At 40.7% G+C, this 18253-nt stretch overlaps 5 protein-coding genes across 14 annotated transcripts in view; 3 read left to right on the forward strand and 2 right to left on the reverse strand.

Annotated features, from left to right (window-relative positions):
* Positions 1-5589, reverse strand: part of Pex23 (tectonin beta-propeller repeat-containing peroxin 23) — a 30634-nt gene extending 25045 nt beyond the window's left edge. Inside the window, exons 1-18 of one of the 7 annotated variants that reach the window (XM_076828879.1) lie at positions 5202-5589; positions 4824-5082; positions 4572-4754; positions 4055-4207; positions 3885-3977; positions 3533-3713; positions 3054-3277; positions 2778-2981; positions 2520-2698; positions 2291-2423; positions 1987-2216; positions 1780-1911; positions 1548-1704; positions 1309-1471; positions 1133-1236; positions 758-900; positions 325-673; positions 88-238 (exon numbers count right to left, since the gene is read on the reverse strand). In XM_076828879.1, the coding sequence (XP_076684994.1) occupies positions 88-238; positions 325-673; positions 758-900; positions 1133-1236; positions 1309-1471; positions 1548-1704; positions 1780-1911; positions 1987-2216; positions 2291-2423; positions 2520-2698; positions 2778-2981; positions 3054-3277; positions 3533-3713; positions 3885-3977; positions 4055-4207; positions 4572-4754; positions 4824-5048 (3004 nt within the window). In that variant the 5' untranslated portion in view covers positions 5049-5082; positions 5202-5589. Of the gene's footprint in view, positions 1-87; positions 239-324; positions 674-757; positions 901-1132; positions 1237-1308; positions 1472-1547; positions 1705-1779; positions 1912-1986; positions 2217-2290; positions 2424-2519; positions 2699-2777; positions 2982-3053; positions 3278-3532; positions 3714-3884; positions 3978-4054; positions 4274-4571; positions 4755-4823; positions 5083-5201 lie in introns of those variants that run through there. The other 6 variants (XM_076828858.1, XM_076828868.1, XM_076828889.1 and 3 more) reach the window with 6 other exon arrangements.
* A 659-nt stretch (positions 5590-6248) lies between these two features.
* On the forward strand, positions 6249-9367 carry LOC143377573 (tRNA:m(4)X modification enzyme TRM13 homolog). 3 transcript variants are annotated; one of them, XM_076829013.1, is made up of 6 exons: positions 6249-6637; positions 7627-7868; positions 7942-8135; positions 8221-8646; positions 8719-8962; positions 9165-9367. In XM_076829013.1, exons 2-6 carry the CDS (start codon positions 7690-7692, stop codon positions 9343-9345), a joined length of 1224 nt encoding a protein of 407 aa, XP_076685128.1. In that variant the 5' UTR covers positions 6249-6637; positions 7627-7689; the 3' UTR covers positions 9346-9367. The 3 variants fall into 3 exon arrangements, with proteins under 3 accessions (XP_076685128.1, XP_076685120.1, XP_076685139.1); XM_076829005.1 differs by lacking the exon at positions 6249-6637 and adding an exon at positions 7437-7538; XM_076829024.1 differs by lacking the exon at positions 6249-6637 and having other exon boundaries at positions 7684-7868; positions 8025-8135.
* Positions 9368-9843: 476 nt separating this feature from the next.
* Positions 9844-10992, forward strand: Wrm1 (wurmchen 1 transmembrane protein). 2 transcript variants are annotated; one of them, XM_076829204.1, is made up of 3 exons: positions 9844-10060; positions 10482-10697; positions 10793-10992. In XM_076829204.1, exons 2-3 carry the CDS (start codon positions 10508-10510, stop codon positions 10990-10992), a joined length of 390 nt encoding a protein of 129 aa, XP_076685319.1. In that variant the 5' UTR covers positions 9844-10060; positions 10482-10507. The 2 variants fall into 2 exon arrangements, with proteins under 2 accessions (XP_076685319.1, XP_076685328.1); XM_076829213.1 differs by lacking the exon at positions 9844-10060 and adding an exon at positions 10342-10365 and having other exon boundaries at positions 10485-10697.
* Positions 10993-11191: 199 nt separating this feature from the next.
* On the forward strand, positions 11192-12055 carry Wrm2 (wurmchen 2 transmembrane micropeptide). Its single transcript, XM_076829237.1, has one exon. The coding sequence runs from the start codon at positions 11192-11194 to the stop codon at positions 11369-11371; it is 180 nt and encodes a 59-aa protein (XP_076685352.1). The 3' UTR covers positions 11372-12055.
* Positions 12056-12153: 98 nt separating this feature from the next.
* LOC143377649 (uncharacterized) overlaps positions 12154-18253 on the reverse strand; it is a 50948-nt gene continuing 44848 nt past the window's right edge. Inside the window, exons 4-5 of the mRNA XM_076829192.1 lie at positions 17112-17267; positions 12154-16045 (exon numbers count right to left, since the gene is read on the reverse strand). Of these exons, the coding sequence (XP_076685307.1) occupies positions 16011-16045; positions 17112-17267 (191 nt within the window). The 3' untranslated portion in view covers positions 12154-16010. The remainder of the gene's footprint in view (positions 16046-17111; positions 17268-18253) is intronic.

Consider the following 18253-nt stretch of genomic DNA (forward strand, 5'->3'; position numbering starts at 1 on the left):
ATTAATTATTTTGTAACTTTAAGGGAGAAAATTACCGGGGACGAGGTCACCTTATATTAAATGTAAGCTCTGTTGATTTTACAATACCTTTCAAGAACAAACCACCCCAGCCGCCAGTATAGACCCATGCAGTACTATCGTACCCTATTCCCCATGTCACGCCAGCAGAACAAGTTTCGACTTTCTTCAAATGCCCGCCCATCTGCCTCCAGAACATTGTAATTGGATCAATGATCACCTGCGTGACGCAACATTATATTACAATCCCTTTTAATAAGACGCTACGACTACCTTATGCCTTATACAAATACGATTGCTACGTACAGAGGTCGACTTATAAAGCACGCTGCACAACGTCATCAGCCCTTTGATCCTTAAATGCGTAATACTTTGCGGTAATATCCTATGGCTATAAAAAGTAAATTCCGTGTCATCTATCAGTATTCTGTAACCACGTGCTTCGCAAAGAATCTCTAACGTGAAATCGGAGCCAGGCTTTAACGGGCTACCACCGTTCCTCTCTTCGTCGCCCCATTGCCCATTCTGATACGTGTTCCGCACGATCGTGTTATCCTTCAGTCTCGGATTAAAGTGCAACGCCACGTCGTGGCTCTCCATCACGGACTTGTGTTTCAAAGATATCGTCGTGTAACAGACTAGATTGAACGATAGCCTGGCCACCACAGAATCGCCGAATAAGAAACATCGTCGCGCAAGAGATTTAAACGACGCGATCGTACTTTCAATTAACGCTCACCTATCGGCATCGTCGTGAACGCATACTGTCATTTTTAGGGAGCCGCCGTATCCGAAACCGTTTTGCAATATACATTCGAACGGCAATTCTTTCCCGGCGACGTTCAATTCTTGTCCGTAAGTATTGTCGAGGAGTTGACCTTCCTGTAAACAATTCGGGTTCGAGTGAACGCTATTGTGAAACCTTATTAAACGGTATACTATTGGGAGCTGGAAACAAGTCACACTACCCACAAGCTGAAACGTCACAGAGGCAAGGGGAATCGTCCGCTCGCTTCATCCGATCCCCTCCAACAACGTCCGTAGTAGTATAGCGGGTACTGTTACTTCTTTCCAGCTCCCAATAGTACTTGGGTCGAATTGTGTAACAACTTACTTCTAAAGCAGCAGGGTCATATACATAAATGTCTCCCAACGCAGTAGTAGTCCAAATGGAGTTGGGCCCTGGCCTCCCGTAAACATTATTCATTTGGCAAGACACTAAGAAAGTAGACGGGCATTTAGATTGGGATATCGATAATACGCGAAGTAAATGCAAGCATATATTCGTACCTGAAGTTAAGTGTGATAACCAGTCCTCCATTTCCGTGTCGCTGGAAAACTGCAGTCTAAGTACCTTGGAGCGAGATAATTTAGGAGTATGAATTGCTATTCGCGGGCTACCTGGCTCGCTGCAGCACACTACACACGTGACCTCGGATATAGGAAATTGAGTCTGAAAAGTATACTCATTAAAAGCTGATGGGCATTTAACAGACACCTGCATCGCACGCATTCCTTCATCAACATACGATTGTTGTTGCTCCGTCCGAGTTCAGAACAGTTACAGTTCCGGAATCTAAGGATCCGCTGTCGCTGCTTATCCACTCTAACTCAATAACACAATCTTCGTACGAGGTGCTGCCTTTAACTTGACACTTTACATCTCCGTTTTTCACCCAAGACGATCTGCAATGGACAATCACGAATCACGAATAAAATATATTGGGATACTAAGTTTATACGAACACTTTGAGATCTTACTTTTCAACAACTTTTTCAAATACCGACGCGTCGAACTGTACTTTTTCTAATCTACTCTTTAGCTCCTCCAAAATGTGTATTCTCCATGGCTCTGCTATGTCTCCATGCGTTGCACCGTTAGTGTCCGCAATCCTACAAGTTTAAGGACACACAGATTTATAATTACGCGATAACCGTAGGATAACCAGGTGACAATATTAGACGTACCATTTTGGAGGATTGGATGGGTCAGCGAAGCATGCTCCAGCTTCCACCTTGTACCAGGATGCATCGCACTCGGCCCAATACATTCCACCAGAGCTGTCGTCTTCTTCTCCGTAGACACCCGAGTCACTGGTCAAGTCAGGGTCGAATATACTTCCGTCTGTTTCGGGATGAGCTTCGACACCTACCATAGAGCCAACTGAATGAACGGGACTCCACGCAGCTGGATTTATCTGCGTTGTTTCAATTTCATGTTTTAACCCCAAGAAAAAACCATCAGAAATATATGATTAACTTGTCTATTGACCTTGACAGTGCTACCCATCCCTTTCCCAGAGACTACTATAGACTCCCCAGTTTTGGTCAGCGATTCGTTCGATATAGTGATATTTGCGACGCTAGCTTCGGTCAGATCACCCATATCTAACGAATTTGTAGATCTATAATTACATATATGTAAAATGTTTTTTTAAAAGAGGCACAGAAATAACAGATGCGATCAATGAATCCTTCGTGTAAAATATTTCTATGTTCACCTCTTTTTGCTCTCGTTCAGATATATGTCCTGGAAAGAAGTTTGCTTCGGGGTCTTAGCAGAAGCGGCATCGTTCGATCGTTGCCATAATTTTAACGATGTCGGGGTTGGTGCCGAACGAGACTGCTCTTCCCATTCTCTAATTAACGTCGTACCTTCGCTGGTGCTATGCGGTCGGTTCTAGAAACGGTCGCTTTTTTCATATTGCTAAGCAAATATCAACGAGTTGTAATTGTAAATATTCTTGGCAGATAAATACCAATGATCCCCAACTTTGATGCCTCTGCTGTTGAGGAGTACCGCACATACTGTGCCTGTTAGTTGATGATAAGCTGGCGTTACTGCTTGCTCTACTGAGCTGAAGGGGAGCGTTTATCAATCTCCACTTTTTACCCGTTAATTCTGATCGCGTGATCCCATTACGATAATACAAACACCGGTCTTCGTGGCCGATAGCCCAAACCTGGTCGAATTTAAACAGATGAAAGTGAATTTAAAGCTAACTATTTGTAGCTCTTGTAACGAGCTCAATTACCTGATCATTCGGAGCAACGGATACCAGCGACATTTTGCTTAGCATCTCCACCCAGCCGGTGCCAGTAGCCATCTGTTCGCAATGTCCACTCATCTCACCTTTGATACCTTTCCTAAACCACACTCCTCCGTCCTGCGTCACAGCCCACACAGCATCTGTACCTACGCTAACTTGTACCAATTTCAAATCCTTCTGCGGAGGTTCCACTTCGGACCAATCTTCCCCTACAAAGCAGAATTATGCTTATTAGTATCACGGACGGATTTTGAGATTTAGCGCCCCTAGGCTAACAAGCGTCTGCCGCCCCTCAAAATTTGTCGTTCCCCAAATTTGCCGCTTCTCAAAATTATCGCTACCCAAAATTTGCCGCCTTAGGCTGCAGCCTACTTAGCCTATACACAATTCTGCTCCTGATTAGTATGAAAGATTCAAACTAGAATAGAATCTTATATTCTAATGTTTTTATGTAGATTATGTACCCATTGGATTTTCTCTAGTGACACCTGTTCGCACCAGGCCTTTGCCGACCATCAATACTGCCCACACGAGACCAGTCATTCCAACACTGATTTGAGACACCTCGTAACCATTCGCTAATTTTATCGCACTCCACCTTTGACCTTCGGGGCAAGTTGTACTGGTTCCAACGCGGAACATTACCTGTCGATGTCATAGTCATTGTTAGCTGTGCAATTCGAGGTTTACTCGAGCAAGGTTTACAGTGAATTGAGATAGAATTATAGTTATACAGTAACCAAAACTCTAACTTATAAAGCTTTTACAACTCATGTAACACTCTCGGCCGTATTAGAATTTTTTTAAAAGTTATACCCTCCCGTGAGCGGTTACTGCCCAGACTACTAGGTTTCCAGGATTACCTCCAGGTATTTGATTTCCACCCACAGATATGTCAATAAATGGCTCCTGAAAATATATTGCAGCGTCTGTACAATGTGATCTTGTACTCGCGATACTGTAACTCGGCGAATCGGAGGCGTTACCTTAGTTGGATCTTTATGAAGAGGCGCTATAGCACACCACGAGTTCATGGCACTGTATCTTCTATACCGAACCCATTTTCTTCTTCTGACACAGGATTTCCATTGCTTTTTTGTGGTATAAGTAGCTGGAAAATCAACTGCGTACGTCCATCCCTACCAAAATATCAGATTCTCTGTGATCATAAGGCTTTGTTTCGATGCTCACAACTGACAACAAATCTACATATAAAAGAAAGTCATAAGAAACACAACGACAAAGAGAATAATGTAAAACGTCAATGGCAATGTGATATAAACCAATTACAGTGTTAATATCTGTATCTGTAACGTTACTAGAGAGATTTAAATTAATTGCTTCATTCCGTATTACTTTTCGTGAATGTAGAAATAATTGTGACTGTGAGTGTAGAAATAATAATATTATCAGCCGTCTCTTTCTAAGTGAAATTCAAACCAGGCATAAGTTACGCAAAAAGTATCTGGAGAAACACACTACTACGAAGTTATAAATATTTACATCGTGATCCAATGGTTGGCCGTCTAACGTAGTTTCTATTTGCCAGTCGCCCTCCCATTGCCAAGCCATGGATGGTAACTTTACTTTGTCACGGCTACGATCAACCGTGCCGTCTTGACTGGAAAAGTTGTACCTATCCGTAGGCAATAATCTTCCACTAAACCCTTCCAAAGGAAGCCAACGCTGCAAACATTTTTCATCGTTAACATATTCCCACTGTTCTTTCTAAAGTAACGATCTTAATAAACATACTTCGTTCTCATATATTTCCTCTTTGATTCTTATAGGCATGTCTAAGCCATGAACATGCACGTAAACTTGACGATCGCCGCCTATCGCCCACATGAAATGCGGTACCGCCGACAACTGCTTGAACTCGAGGCCCAGGTACATGAACTCCCGCCACATGTTCCCAGATGTTGATAATCCGAACACACGCCCCTCGTTATTAATGGCATACAAATACGAACTTGGCATTTTAACAGTTTGTTATGACAATGTTCTTATTTACCTACAACATAGCATCTCCGTCATCGCACAATTATGTTAACATAAAATGTAAGCGCACAGATTGAAATTAAGCTTCCATCGTGTAGTATATTCGTTGTTACATTACAAAGTATACTGTACCTTCTGTGTCCCAGAGAATGACAGATTAGCTTTTCTGTACTCTACGTATCGTTAAATGTTACAAAATCAGATAACGATTCAATTGTGAAAGTATGACTGTTGTGGTATGCTGAATTCTCATTACAGTTTACTTTGGAAATAACATCGTATGAGAGAAATTGAAGTAAAGCATAAGGTCTGGGTTAGGACTGGGTTGGATGATAGAGTGTTATAAACTGTCTATCCGACGCTAAGACACATATCTTTGAAATGACGCACAGCCAACTGTTCATATACTACCAATATGCTACTATTACCGACCAGCTGCTGTCCAGGGGTGGAGCCCCAAACACGGTTTTATCTCTGCTCTATATATATGCCGTACTATGCGAACGCATAGACGCATAGAGTTGACAGTAAACGGGTGCACGTAAGCAGCGGTAAGCAGCATTACTATATACAGGGTGTTCGCAAATTCATGGACCATGGTAAACCTACAAGGGAACATCCCGAACCCGGAAATTCAAAAAATTCTGAAACTTCGTGAATATGTAAGGAATTTCCCGCTGATTACAACGCAATTTTTGTTTGCTACCCAAATTCACTCGAAGGGGGTGTAATTGATCCCTGAAAATCCGGTTATTTTCCGATTTTCTGTTATAACTCGTGAACTGTAAAATAATTTTTTTACCAAATGATAGATCTAATTAAAAGAAGTAACTTTTGTCTCGAAACTTTTTTTCTATCTCTTACATTTCGCGAGTTATAACACAAAATCGGAAAATAGCCGAATTTTCGGGGGTTAATTTCATCCCCTTCGAGTGAATTTGGGCAGCAAACAAAAATTGCGTTGTAATTAGGAGGAAATCCCCTACATATTCACAAAGTTTCAGAATTTTTTAATTTTCGGGTTCGGGATCATCCCTTGCTAGTTAAAAGGCACGCAGTTGTCAGGGCCGGCACGAGGCGGGCTCAGCACGTTCCCTGTAGTGATCATTCATTTTTTTCACTTCTGATGCATGCACGCGTTCGCAACAGTTCATACGTTCAAATATCACAAATAGGTAAATCTACGCCTCAGTATTAAATGAAGTTTGCTGCTGATCCCACTTTTCGCTCAATGTTGTAGAATCCAATTGGTAGATGTTATTGCTTCGCCCAATAGGAAAAATTACGCAGATAAACGGTGGTGGGGCTAGGCACGTACCAATTAAGTGCGAGCAGTATCTCTTTCTTTTTCTGCTTATTTACTTACTCTCTCTATTTCCGGTTTAGGAGAGCAATAACGTCGTCAAATAGAAGACCGGGACACATTTTCCGATCACTCCCTGAAGCCTCATTCTGTCAGTTTTCGAGTTGTCCTCAGTACACGATTCATAAATTCATTATTATTTCAACGTATGGTGCTTATTAGCGTTCAAACGCACCAGACCCGCCTGCACAAATGTCTACTGGAGGCAAGTACACCCGCAAAATCTTCCTTCTTGCCGATTCCAGGACGAAAGTTGGTTGAAAAACGGTTTGTTTACTACATCGCGTATACGTAAGTACATGCCTTTCCTACTTGGTGAGCGTACGCACACATTCAAGGCCCAATGAGACGGCAGCCTTAAAAGTTATGTGTGATTTCCTACTTTCCTGTATATCTTGAAAACTATAGTATATATATAAAAAAAATTACAATGGAATCTTAACGGCTTTTTATGCTCTATAAAACTATGCAAATGAATTGTTTAAAATTTTTAATTTAAATAAAAAATTGTTCCTTATTCCAAATTTGAAACAATTCGATTCCATAATTTTATGGAGTGTAAAAAGACGTTAAGTTTTCATTGCGAAATTTGTTTATATGTACTGTAGTTTTCAAGATATACAGGAAAGTAGGAAATCACACATTAACCTTTAAGAGGTGTTTTCACCCCGAAGAACCGAAAATGAGCACAAACAAAAAGTTGCCTGATAAGTACTTCTATCGAGGTCCTCTACAAACCCACATATTTTAAAAAGAATCGAAATATTCGGGTATAGATATACTCACCAAAATGGAACAGAAAAACGTCAGTATACTAATGACCAAAAATCAACTGTTTCTCATTTGTAAGTTATTTCTGGTATATCTTCTCTATTTGTGATTAACCAGTTTCTTATCCGTATCAGTTAATCTTATCACTTGATTCTGATTATATTATAATACTGAGTCATAAATTTATGAACACCCTGTATATAATACTGGTAATAGTGATGTATGTATATAGTCAGATATATTGAGTATAACTACCCTTTCATTATAGATAATTTATATCCATTATACGACACTCTATTTAAATCACTCCTTAATCTAGATAACTCTGCTGAACTGTAGGTAAATAATAGTTTCAGCTGTAAAAAGTCAAATGCATGTTATTGGTTGTATATAATTGAGGTTATACGCACTTGTTTGTTTTAGATGATTAAGGCAGTCGATTTATAAAATCTACAAATTCGGTAGTTTATTAAACAGTCCGCTAAGATGGCAGAGGAGAATCATTGCATGTATTTTGTGAAGAGGAAGAAACGCTATTGTCGGATGACTGTGAAAAAAGGGAAACAGTATTGCGGCGAGCATCAAGAGAGCTCATTGATGATTGCCGGTGTCGAAGAAGATGGGGTCAGGGATAAGAGAGTGCGATGCCCGATTGACCCTACACAGTAAGTGAACTACTATCGAAATAGATGTACTACGTTCTCCTTCATACGCATAAAATTTATAGACCATTTCCAGCACTTGCTACGAGTCAAAATTGCCCAAACACTTGAAAGTATGTAACGCGAAGCGACTAATAGACTCGCAACCTTCGTTTATAGTGAAAGGAATTAATGTGAACCAGACGCACGAAGTACCACGGCACGTGCCACTCTCAAAACTTAATCAACTAGTAATAGACGTGGTCATAGACAAAGTAAAGGCTGCTTATGGTTGGTATACTTGTGTGCGATACATTTGCTTTCATACCAGCGGAGGCTATGAAGTATTTTATGCAGTATTTAATTCTTCTTTTAGGAAAGCTACCGCAATTTCCAAAAGCGGTGCTGCAACACGAGATACTCGCTAACAAAGTAAACGACGAATCTTGTGGGAGAGCCATTAAGAAACATCTGTTACAAAATTCATCATTACTGTCGCATTTAGAACAAGCCGGTCTTGCGCAAGACGATACATGCTTCATTGAATTTGGAGCAGGAAAGGGCAAATTGACGTATTGGTTGGGGCAAATGATAAAAGATAAGAAGAGTAGTTGTATTCTGTTAGTGGACCGCTCGAGTCACAGGCATAAAAGTGATAATAAATTAAAGAATGAACAATCTCCCCTTGCGATAAGGAGAATACGCGCCGACATAGCTGATTTGAAATTAAACGATATTACAGAAATTCAGGAGTTTGATCGCAAAGTCGGTATTGCGAAACATTTGTGCGGATCAGCCACAGGTATGTGATTCCCTGTGTATTTTTTAAAACACAGCGAAAACAACCTGTATTATAATACCTATCGTCCCGCAGATTTGGCTATAAGTTGTTTAGTTCGAGCGATGCAGAACAAACCCAACTGCAACGTTACTGGTTTAGTGATTGCATTTTGCTGCCACCATAGATGCGAATACGTATCGTATGTTGGAAAGCAATATTTGGAGCAGTGTGGATTTACGTCAAACGAATTTACAATCTTGTGCAGCATCGCTAGCTGGGCGACTTGCGGGTCAAGTTTAAACAAAGTATCCGGCCAAAATGATTCCGAGGACAAAAGGTAATATTTTTTTCAGTATTTCCTGTTTCAAATGAATGCCCAACTCAAACGTGACTCGTTCCGTACTACCGCATAATGCGGAACGATTCACATTTGAGCAGCGCACTGTGCGTGCACGGTACCAGGGACGCCTCTAATCAGTACTGGGCCCGTGGCAAATGGCGGTGAAGTATGTCACTATATGATACTATATTTTTTCCAGTGCAAGCGCAAAAAATTCAACTTCTAGCGACAGGGAGAATATCGGTAGGAAAGTGAAATCGTTATTGAATTGGGGTCGTTTGGAATTCCTGAAAAACGTTGGATTCCGAGCCAACTTGGTTTATTATACCACTACCGATGTATCCTTAGAAAATATGTGTATAATAGCCACGAGAAATTAAATATAGTTATTTATAAGCTTTATGAACTTGAATAAATTTTTTTTATGATGTAATCGAATTGCTACCCTACACCAATTTATTACAATTGTCAATTAATCATAAAAATTTATATTATTTTTTTTTAATTTCTACACTTTAGAAATTATAGTAGTATCATATCCAATTATTCAGGGCCAGCCTTCACTATAAAGGGGCTCGGGTGCAAGAAATATTTTGGGGCCCTAAACAATTTCTCAACGGTAACAAAATATATCATCTTTTCACACAACAAAATCACGAAAATAAAGATGATAAAGAAAATAAAACAAAAAATTAAATAAACATAAACCATTTAAATATATGACTTTTTTATTGCCATATCGTTAATAATATTAGATTACTATATTAGATATTATGTTCTAATTTACTTTTTTCTTAATTTTAATCGGCCGAGTGTTTCTTTCGGAACGCGACTATCGCAGTCCATCCGTCGTTCCATCGCCACATGCGAACGGCGCCTAAATATTCATTTCTCGTACTATACCGTACTATACGCAACGCCCCGCCCAAATACAACTTGTTGTAACAGATTCCAATGAACCAAGTGACGCGTGTGTTCGAGATGACTGCGTCGTTACCTAAATGTTGCTACTATTAAACTGTCGAGGACGTTAGTTAGTAAAAGTTCTACTAACGAGCCAAATAAGGATACAGAGTGAAAAGAAGTTACCTTACGGTACGTAGCGTATTAATATGTTGACTTACTTAAGCCATTCAAGTTTCCCTAAGCTCCTGCCTTTACGAACTGATTTCATAAATAATAAAGCGCATTGAAAACATATTACGCTTTCATGCGAAAGAAACAAAACATACCGCACTAGGGATGAACATTTGCGAATAAAATTCAATTGGTTCAATTAATCCTAATCTCGTAATGTTGACCTCACGCCACGCCTTCGGTTGTCCGAGCATACAAGCAGGTGACGCAAGGCAGGCCTCTGCTCTAAGAAAATAGTTTACAGAATCGTAAAACGTTGTGACGTAGGTTTTCAAAGTTACCGCTTGATATTGCCATTCTCTTCAGTTGATTCATGAACTCATGTGTGCCCGTTAAAAAGCTTGTGTACTGAAGGGAAAAACGTCTTTGTCTTTTTCAGAAGAATCTCAGTCTAAAATTTATAAAATGTCCATTTTAGACGAGCGAGAGGATTACCTGAAGAATCCCTACTTCGTTAAACACGAGTACGGTGACTTTACGCCGTTTTACGTTGCTGTCACTGTCTGCTCTCTGCTATTCGCGTTCCTCTGTATTTTGAACATTGGATTCTGCTGGTGCTCCCGGCATCGTGCGTACTGGCAAAGCCCCCATACTGGTGAGTACTCGACGAGTGGTATCTTAAAACGTATTGCCTTCCCAATTCTGTTTCATGTTGATCTAATCACTTTTAATGGTTCCTCATTCCAACAGGGAATAGATGGATTCAGCCACTGTTTACAGTGTTGCCGCATAAAACCCCACCGTTAGATTTAACCGAGTTGGAGCCAGGGCGTGCGTTCGAGTCGGAGGAGAAACACGAAGTCTTGCAGTACCACAATCCCAAATCGTATAGAGCTACGCCGCAGTCGCAAGAGTACATGGAGATGCAGAAGCGTGAGAGTGAGATTTAATTAAACATTAGATCCACCATTTATGCGTATAAGAGTTGATACAGATTCTAAAAAGTATTAGTAACACGCTAGGCACATTCGCCTCTTTTTCAAACGAACTGCCACATTGTACAGCCAAAGGTAAACGTGTAGGTGTACAAAGTACATTGCGTAAAGCTATAAAATATTGGAGATAGTTTAAGTAGAAGATTACGCCAAGATGGGACTACACATATTCTGGCCAGCGACCACATGTGTGACTCTATTTGTCGTTGGTGTCCTGATGATCCTACTGAAATACGGATCGCGCATTTGCAAACTGCGCCACACGCCGCTACCATCCGATCAGGAATGGGAAGAGAAGGCGTACGCGCGAAAAATCTCTGTCTCTACGGCGTAACAGTAAGTAGATATCATCATGTGTTTTCAAAAATCTGTTCACATTATGTAGTAATTCCAAGCAAAACCTATGGCAGCCTGTAAGAGCACATTTACATACTCTCTAAGCTCGCGCATAACATTTTATAAACTTGAAATTACTTTTTTTTACGAATATTGTTTAAATGATTGCTTGAACGAATATCAACGCAGCGATATCATTCGTGTAGTATAAAGTAGCGTAGCTGTAGGTTGAAAATTAATTGCTCTATAATCTTTTATATAATACTTTTTATACAAAGTATAGTATAGTGCTAAATAGTTCCGTCCATTTATATATTTAGCGTGTAACTCTTATTAAAATTTATACACGTGTCGCAAAATTGCCATTACACTTTGAATGGAACAATGAAATGGACGAAAGGTTGCCTGCAATTGCGGGGTGAAATTAATCAAAACGCGTGCAGTATATCAAATATTTGCGAATTATATTTGGATGTATTTCGCGACACAAAGAAAGATGAAGGAATATATAAAGATACTGCGTGATTACAGAACGAAGTCAAATTAACGACTGTCGAACAAGTCTGTCCCAGTTTTTGATATTTAATATTTGCGTAATAGCAATTTTATTATTGTCGTCTACAAACTTTTGTAATTTTTATATCTGTTTTACTTGCAAATAAAAGATGCTCGTCATTGCGTACGCTTGTGTTTTGTATGCCCCTGTACGAATTCGGAATATTTCACTTAATAAACACACGTGCATGCCCATTGATCTATGATGTTCAAACTGGATCAATATTTTATATATAATATTCAGTTTTTATTGACAACATTGGATTTTTATTACATGTGTAACGGTTACACAATTATTTAATAAGTAAGTAGATACATTATACAATTTCTGCGTTCAGTTATAACGTCAGCTAGTAAATAAATCACCGACGGTTTCCCATGAACTACGAGATATTTGATTTAAGAAACTTTAATTTGATTCGATTCCCTAGACCAGGCTTGGGAATTAAGTGATTTTTTCGGCCGAGTTTCAGAAGCAACGCCCTCTTTCTCCCGCCGCGCGTCGTGGTCCCCGCGGCGGCCCAGCTGTCTGGAGCGCCTCAGGCCCGTACCACGTGAACCGCGCGTGGGGCATTAGGGCGACATTGTATCGATAGATTTCCACATCGTCCCAGAGAGCACGATGGTTCACGTGGTACGCGCCTGAGGTGGCTCGAGCTTTTACGGCAGTCGCGGGGGCCAAGACGCGCGGCGGGAAAAAGAGGGCGTTGCTTCTGAAACTCGGCCGAAAAAAATTACTTAATTCCCAAGCCTGCCCTAGGCAACTAAAACCCTCAACGTACATATTATCAAAACATCGTTTCGCCAACCTTCCTTCCTAATTAACCAATACCCTAGCCATTTTGATCCGATGCAGAGACACTTCCCTCGCCATTCAGGCCAATGGAAATGTCCAAAGAGAAACCTTCCTCACCATTCGATACTGCTAACGGGTTTAAGCTATCGACACGAGCAATGATCAAACCACTCCGCTGACCGAATCGAACTACTAGGTACCACCTTTTTAAACACCTGGTTACGCTGCCAGTACAGCTGGCAGATGAAACATTTAGAGAAAACAATTCAGCGCTCTTCCACCGTAAGGGAACTTCAAGGAGACTATTTATCCCTAATTGGTAATGTACCTTCTATTATCCTGCTATGTTACAATGCAGTTAAAACACGGAGAACTTCCATCGAGCTCCACACAGAGAGGTCAAGCATGTTATTAATTACGCTCGGTAAACGTTTAATAATATTAATTAGAAAGAGACCATAGAACGTAGACAATGATATCTTACCCTATCGACAGATTCGTTTTTCCTTCCTTTATGCGTAATGATGATATGGTGTACATATGTAATCTAGTCTACGACCATCGACGCCGGCCAACAAACAGTCAGATTCCCGTTCGAACATATTTACGTACGGATCTATTTCGCGTGTATACCCGGCGTCCTAACTTCAATTAGCTGACTTTAATCGTCGATTCTTTGCTGTATACATCTAGACTTAAAAACAAATACAATCTTGTATCCGGAGGTAGGGGTAGGAAGGGGGGGATAAGGTTTGATTCCTCTATAGTCTGAATGGAACGTTTCGTAGAGACGGCTTCTGAATGAACTATAGTAAACAAGGATGGTTTGGAATTCCTAAATAAACCCTACTCGTAGTGGAGGGGGAACACCTACAGCAGTGGCGGTAATGTGTGCGTGGCAACGTGGCGTCGGTTGTCTTGATGTCACAACGTTGTCACGCACACATTACCGTCACTGCTGTAGGTGTTCCCCCCTCCACTACGTGTAGGATTTATTTAAGAATTCCAAACCATTCCTGCAGTAAACTCTCGCTATAGGCGCGCGCTCAACGCGTAGCATCGACGATTCCGAGCCGCCGATGACGCAAGAAAGAGGCAGAAACAGAGCGTATGCACGTGAAAGACGAAGCGAGACAAAGCATCATGCTTTCTCTCTTTCGCAGCCAACGGTAACGTCGCGTCGACTCTTTCGTCCTCTCTCGCTCGCTCTCGGGTTCTCTGACTCTGGACCGGAGGATTCTAAGTGGTGGGTATGGCGATGCGCATTCAACGCACAGTTGAAATGCGCTCATAGCGAGAGTTTACCGTACGTTCATTAGCGCTCCAGCTCTACGAGACCGTTTGAGACTTTCCGTTATTATGTTAATTTGATTTTGATGCTCATTTGGCTTTTCTCGTTACCATTAATGGTTTTCATTCAGAGATAATACGAGACACATATAACAACTGTATACACCGACGCTTTCTTTTTGCGCGAGGGACACGCCTTGCCCGCGAGGGATCGTTAGAGAAATATGTAGTAATTATCGAATGGTGCTTATTAGGTAAGGCAACAGTTCCCAAACTTAAGGACGTGCCCACATTCTTTTGGAAAAGCTTTCATTTGCAAGGTTCCTGCTGGGGTACAGGGTGCCCCATAACTGGGGCTTCAAGTGGGAAGTTGATAATTCCACGCGAATGAATGAGAGATTGGTGTACAAAATGTTTACAAACGGATACGAAGAAATATACTCCAAGGCAAGATTACCTGATTTGAAAGAAGCGCATACTTGGAACGTAATTAAGATAATTTTCTTCAAAACAAGACTTCGTTAAATATTATTCTAAGTTTCTAATTCTAACTTATCCCTCCAGCGTAGAATTAGCAACTTGTGAATTGCAGTATTATTTATGGTACACCCTGTACAAATATTTCCCAATTCGCCCTCTGACATTTACAAAATACTCATTTGTCATTCGATTTATGATAGAATATTGATAAAAAGTCCGGAAAAAGTTTGGGAACCGTTGGATGCATATAAGTCAAAGTCAACACCGAATATTGTATATTATCTACGCGACAATCGATAGGATATATTCCTATCCACAAACATTGTACCTGGTTTCGAGTGTAAACACTGGTAAACGAGAAAGAAAGAAGAAAAGAAATCGAACGGAGAGAGTCTGGTTGAAACAATCGTCGGATAAAAGTGTGCGAAAGAAACACTTAACATATATTTTCAATTGAACGCCCGCCATCGACGCCATCTTACTTTTCCTTTTAACCAGAGGAAGACAAAGCTAACCTTAAAAACGCAGAGATGTGCAACCGCCTTCTTCGTTTTTTCCTTCTCATCTTTAATCGTCTCGAGGGAAGGATAAACTATTCCTAATCGTGGATTTCTACTCACACTATGACCGCTAACTATATAACGTTGTAAATTGAAATGGGTTTTAAACGACGTACATTCTAGACAATATCTTTCGTACAGAATCTCAACGGCAGTCGTTTGATTTCACATCATGAAACTGGAGCTTCATCGTCGATTCAGTGGCACGGTGTGTGGTGTTCGTCAATGATCATTTTCGATAGAACTGTATCGAAGGTCGTCTTATCAGTCGCGTCGTTCTACGGACTGTATATACATCTAGAGAAACACTTGTCCATTCGACGTCGTTTATAGAAGAATATAAATTTCTTCAAATATGTAGATTTATAAACACGAGGGGGAACGACAAAAGGGGCGAACGATTTTCAACGATTCCATGGTGCCACTGTATCGATTTCGTTGTGCCCACGGTTTCGTGATATTCGTGCGCAAATTGTTGTATAGCGATTCGAGCGTCGGCAGAACCATTAACGAAGGCAAATAGCTCAGCTATGCGCTTTATTAAGTTCGCGTCGCAACTAACGACGTTTGCCCACGCGCAATGGCACGTGATTTGCGTAATGGAAGTGTACAAGCACGATCGATAGACATTACCGACGATCGAACCGTGTACTGGCGCGCGACGATCGCGCACCAATGGAACTCGGTTCCGCGACCGTCGCGCGGGAAACGGGAGCTTGAAAATCTTTCCTCTCGAATTACAGACCACTGCCAGTATACATTGGAATGTTTTGAAAGGTTTCTTTTATCGTTTGATCCATTGACACGCTCGCGTTAGACAACATTTATACGAGAATTAGAGGTTCGGGTCGAAAAGACAAGATTGTGTTTTTGTATTTTTTTTTTTCTTTCGTTGCCTGTTGCCGAAACTGATCGTCGCGCACCCCCTCGAGTGATCGACCGACGATGTTCCTCATTTACTGCTTACCCGATTTCTTGTTCGCTCGTTCACCTGAAACAGACCGAAGTTGAATTAAATGTTATATAGTTCAGAAATTATTTCATAGCCTTCTTTATGTTTCCAATGTGAATTCTAATTTTGAAGCAGATGTGGGTCTATGTGAACTAAACTATAAGTACAGCCTTTTCTTAGTCGTTTAAAGGGTGCTTTTAAATTTTCAGAAATGGTAACTTCATTTCCGAAATAACGAAGTCACGTTAATAGCATTAGTTACCTACTGTCGGTAATGGAATTGATCAATTATCGATTTCATATCGCAACTATTTTAAACGCGATAGCAGGAGACGATGGAAACTAAATAGCTCGTTTTGCATATTCATCTATGCGTCCTTTTTATGATCCAGCAGAAGTGATCACTTTATGCGAAACAGAAAAACGTCCTCCTTGGACTCACGTTCTTCCGTCTATTCAGACGTTTTACATCGGTATCATTTATTGCCCCTTTTGTCCGTGACCCCATGGAGGAGCTTCAATAACCTATCTTTTAACTCTGTCAATGCCATCGTCAAGCGTACTCTACGAAGCGAGGTGCGGTGATACTAGTGTCAATCTCGAGTACAACTAGACTACAACAGACCATTGAGACGCCAGACAATGGGGTTGTTGCGTCTTTCAATAAAACCTCGAGGAACTTCATTTTTGCGTAGTTCCGTCAATGACAAATTGATTTGGTTCATCTTACCACGCAAATATAAAATCTCTCGATTGTTTTAATACTTTTTACTTCTTAAAAGGATAATTTTTTTAAAAAATGTCTTAAAATATATATATATATATCTTAAAATTTTTTAAAAGAAGAAATATATATATATATCTTCTTTTTTAAGAGACATATATAAATAGCGACAAGAATCATTCACAAATACGAAATTTCTATCCCGTTTAGGTGTATTGCAGTGAATTGCATTATCGTCCGATAATCTTGGGAAAGTACTTCTGGCGATGCTTGCTAGATGTCCCCACATTCGATCTTATCTTATTATCCTCCCCAAGGCACACCACTGCATCGCGGTGATGAGAAATTGAAGAAAGAATAAAGAGAAGCGATAGGAAATACCTTTGGGGCTCTTCTTAGTGTTGGTCTCCGGTTTACACCTCTTGGTGAGTCGGCGCGTCTTCTCGCAAGAGGCATCGCTGTTCGCCTTCAAATTGTCCACTCTGGTAATCAGCTGATTCACGCATCCGCTCCACGTGCCCTTCTCGTATCGGCAGGCTGCGTTGTTCCCCGCCGCGCATAGGGATAATCACGCCGCCATAAACTCCATTAGGTTCACCCACGGCACTTACATACGTTAACCGCGACAACGGTGCATCTCGTGTTACGAAACGACACGACTTTTCGTTCGTATAAGGCGCTTCTCTAGCCCGTGAATGGTATTTCGAACATGTTCACGCGTTATATTCTACGTTTTTCAAAACGAATATCTACGGTCAAACGAAGTGACTTTCATCGCAAAACTAGATTTTAAAACAAAATCAGCCCTTAAGGGGTTACATCACCCAGGTCAAGAAATACGGCATCTATGGGAATTTATTTCTGAGTGGCAAAGACACATTTTTCGATTAAAATTTTTCAATAAAGATAGAGACATCTTTGAATAATATATATTTATATATAGGACGCAGTATATAAAGTTATCGTATTTTTTCGTTTCTCAGTATAACTTCAATTTTCTTTTGGTAGCGTTGTAGAGCATAAAAGAACTGAGGAATTCTTGTATTCAACTGTTTTGTTCCTTCTTGGCGGCTATATGTAATTAGCCACGCATACAAATTTTAAACGTTTCAACTAAGGTTTCCCAGCCGCGATCATAATTTCCACGAATTCCTCGATCAGAGCCGTCCATCTAAAACTATTATTCTCCCGAAAGCGTACAATTTACAATTCACCAATTTCCTTCGCAGATTACGAATATTTTCGGCTACTAGATCAAATCAGAATCCCAGATGTCGCATTTTATGCGGGTTGCAAGGGTTTCAGCGACCAACGGCGCCCATTAAATTAAAAAGTTTCTTGATCGCGGGTCTGCGTTCGATGGCTCGATTCCAACGAACTTGTGACAGTGACTACGTGCTTGCCCAGCATAATTCCGCGGGAAAATTAATTTAACCGATCTCTGCGCGCGAGAGCGAATCGCGGGATCCCATCGACTTGGCGGATTTATCAAGCCTATCATCGTATTATTCGAACCCGAGTGC

This window comes from Andrena cerasifolii, chromosome 1 (genome assembly GCF_050908995.1).
Source record: "Andrena cerasifolii isolate SP2316 chromosome 1, iyAndCera1_principal, whole genome shotgun sequence".
Taxonomy (NCBI): domain Eukaryota; kingdom Metazoa; phylum Arthropoda; class Insecta; order Hymenoptera; family Andrenidae; genus Andrena; species Andrena cerasifolii.